Genomic DNA, 2,726 nt, shown 5'->3' on the forward strand with positions numbered 1-2,726 from the left:
CCCCTTCCTGCAAACAGAACCTGCCCCCAGCCAGTGCCCTGCAGACAGGCAGGGTTCTGTAGGGACAAGGAGAGTGCACAGAGATTTGGGGTGTGTGAGTGCTGGCAGGGAGAGATCAGGCACAGGGAAGGATCTCCAGGAGGAAAACCTGCAGGAAGCAGAGAGAAGATCAGGCACTGATAGAAAATAAAAACCAGAAATGTTGTGTCATGGAGAGTTTAGAGATCTCCAGAGGACCTTCCTCACCCAGTGCAGCCCCTCGGTCTGAAGAAGCCCCCTCCCTCCTGTCCCCCAGCCAAGCCTCTGCCCTCAGGGCTGGGGCTCCAAGGCGTGAAGCCCCTCCTGTGCAGGCAGAGCTGCAGCAGAGCCGTGGGGCAGCTCTGCAGCCCCGGGCCCAGTTCCCTCTGCAGAGCACAGGGCTGGGAGCAGCTGCCCGGCACTGGGGGCTCTGGGAGGGGGCACAGCTGGCTCAGGGTGACGCTGTCCCCAGTGCCCGGCTGTGGGCAATGCTGTCAGTGCAGCCAGGGAAGGAGCTGCATCTCCCTTACTCCAGTGCCATCACTGGGACACTTGGAACTCTCCCTGAGATTTCCTCTCAAGCTTTGAGCTTCCCTCCAGAATACAAACCTTTCCTAGAGCATCACTGCATTTCCTAAAAGACCCACAGGGAAAGGCAGAGGTATTCTGATACCGCACATGCTGTTGGGTTCATCAAATGAGTAAGAGGAGTCCTTGGTTAAAAATGTGATGCTAGACTGTGGTGGATCCATCTGTTCTCAGGAGTAGCTGGTGATTTTTAAGGGAAACATGGGAGGGTGATCATACTTTACCTGAGCAAGATTAAAGCCCAGCAAAACTCTGATTTGGTCAGAATGCTGGACCATCTTCTTGCTCAATCCAATCATCACTCTACCTTAGAGAACATGCTTTGGTCTCCCTGAGGGCAGCACAAATGTTGAGATTTTTCATATCTAGAAATACAAGGAGAGATATGGGGGAAGCTTAAAAATCTACTCCAGAATTCTTTATGCCTTAATTGTGTCTGTGTGTCTTAGAGGAGAGGATATATGGGAAATGGTTTAGATTTTGGTTACAGGGGTGTCCTCCGAAATCTCACTGACCATTTCTCCATGACAGAACCCTGCATCCAGCTACAGCAAATGTCCAACAGCAGCTCCATCAGGCACTTCCTCCTGCTGGCATTGGCAGACACGCGGCAGCTGCAGCTCCTGCACTTCTGCCTCTTCCTGGGCATCTCCCTGGCTGCCCTCCTGGCCAACGGCCTCATCATCAGCGCCGTAGCCTGCGGCCACCACCTGCACACCCCCATGTTCTTCTTCCTGCTCAACCTGGCCCTCACTGACCTGGGCTCCATCTGCACCACTGTCCCCAAAGCCATGCACAATTCCCTCTGGCACACCAACAACATCTCCTACTCTGCATGTGCTGCTCAGCTGTTTTTCTTTTTGTTCTTCATCTCAGCAGAGATTTCCCTTCTGACCATCATGTGCTACGACCGCTACGTGTCCATCTGCAAACCCCTGCACTACGGGACCCTCCTGGGCAGCAGAGCTTGTGCCCACATGGCAGCAGCTGCCTGGGCCAGTGCCTTTCTCAATGCTCTGCTGCACACAGCCAATACATTTTCCCTGCCCCTGTGCCAGGGCAATGCCCTGGGCCAGTTCTTTTGTGAAATCCCCCAGATCCTCAAACTCTCCTGCTCACACTCCTACCTCAGGGAACTTGGGCTCATTGCTGTTAGTGCTTGTTTAGGTTCTGGTTGTTTTGTGTTCATTGTTTTCTCCTATGTGCAGATCTTCAGGGCTGTGCTGAGGATCCCCTCTGAGCAGGGAAGGCACAAAGCCTTTTCCACCTGCCTCCCTCACCTGGCTGTGATCTCCCTTTTCCTCAGCACTGCAATGTTTGCCTACTTGAAGCCCTCCTCCATCTCCTCCCCATCCCTGGATCTGGCCCTGTCAGTTCTGTACTCAGTGGTGCCTCCAGCTCTGAACCCCCTCATCTATAGCCTGAGGAACCAGGAGCTCAAGGATGCCCTGAGGAAACTGATGATTGGATCAATTCAGAAATAATAAACTATCTCTCTTGTACTGCTGAGCATTACAAGCTTAGCCTTTTAAAAGCATTTTCCCAAATTTTTGTTGGTCTGTTCTCTGATTCTTTTTCTACTATTGCAGTGTCATTTGTAAAATCCTGTATTATTTCTCTTAGCATAAATGCATTAATATCTCCCTTTCTTTTGAAATAAAAAGACTTTCAGAAAGTTTGTTCCCTTGGCATTTCAATGTATATAAGTTACTTCCCTGACTTGTATGTTCAGGATGCTTCCTGAGCTGTTCTTGGTCTCTGCAGGGGCAGTTCTTGTGAGCAGAGGTGGAGGTTTGAAGTGACAGAGAGGGAGGCCAGAGGGACATCAGTAAAGCTCTGGGAGCTCCCAGGGTCAGAGGGAGCTGGGGAAATGGGGCGTTGGAAAAGTCTGCCAGGGAACCAGCTGTCCTGGTTTGAAGGACAGGTGTTTGCCAAGGAAAGCAGAAGCTTCCCCTTGGACTGAAAGAAAATGTGATTCTTCCGATTATTATAATTTTGGAATTAAGAGAGCTCTCAGGCAAAGATATGGGGGTAGGAATAACAGTTCTTTACTAGTATATCTAACAAGACAAACAAGAACAACAACAGCTATGAAATTACCCACAAACAGAACAGTAACT

At 50.6% G+C, this 2,726-nt stretch overlaps 1 protein-coding gene across 1 annotated transcript; it reads left to right on the forward strand.

Moving 5' to 3' along the window:
• The first annotated feature begins 307 nt into the window (after positions 1-307).
• On the forward strand, positions 308-2,090 carry LOC134057362 (olfactory receptor 14J1-like). The gene is made up of 2 exons (XM_062514351.1): positions 308-328; positions 1,152-2,090. The coding sequence occupies exon 2, from the start codon at positions 1,161-1,163 to the stop codon at positions 2,088-2,090; it is 930 nt and encodes a 309-aa protein (XP_062370335.1). The 5' UTR covers positions 308-328; positions 1,152-1,160.
• Positions 2,091-2,726: the final 636 nt, after the last annotated feature.

Source organism: Cinclus cinclus, unplaced genomic scaffold (assembly GCF_963662255.1).
Source record: "Cinclus cinclus unplaced genomic scaffold, bCinCin1.1 SCAFFOLD_32, whole genome shotgun sequence".
In the NCBI taxonomy this organism is placed as follows: Eukaryota; Metazoa; Chordata; class Aves; order Passeriformes; family Cinclidae; genus Cinclus; species Cinclus cinclus.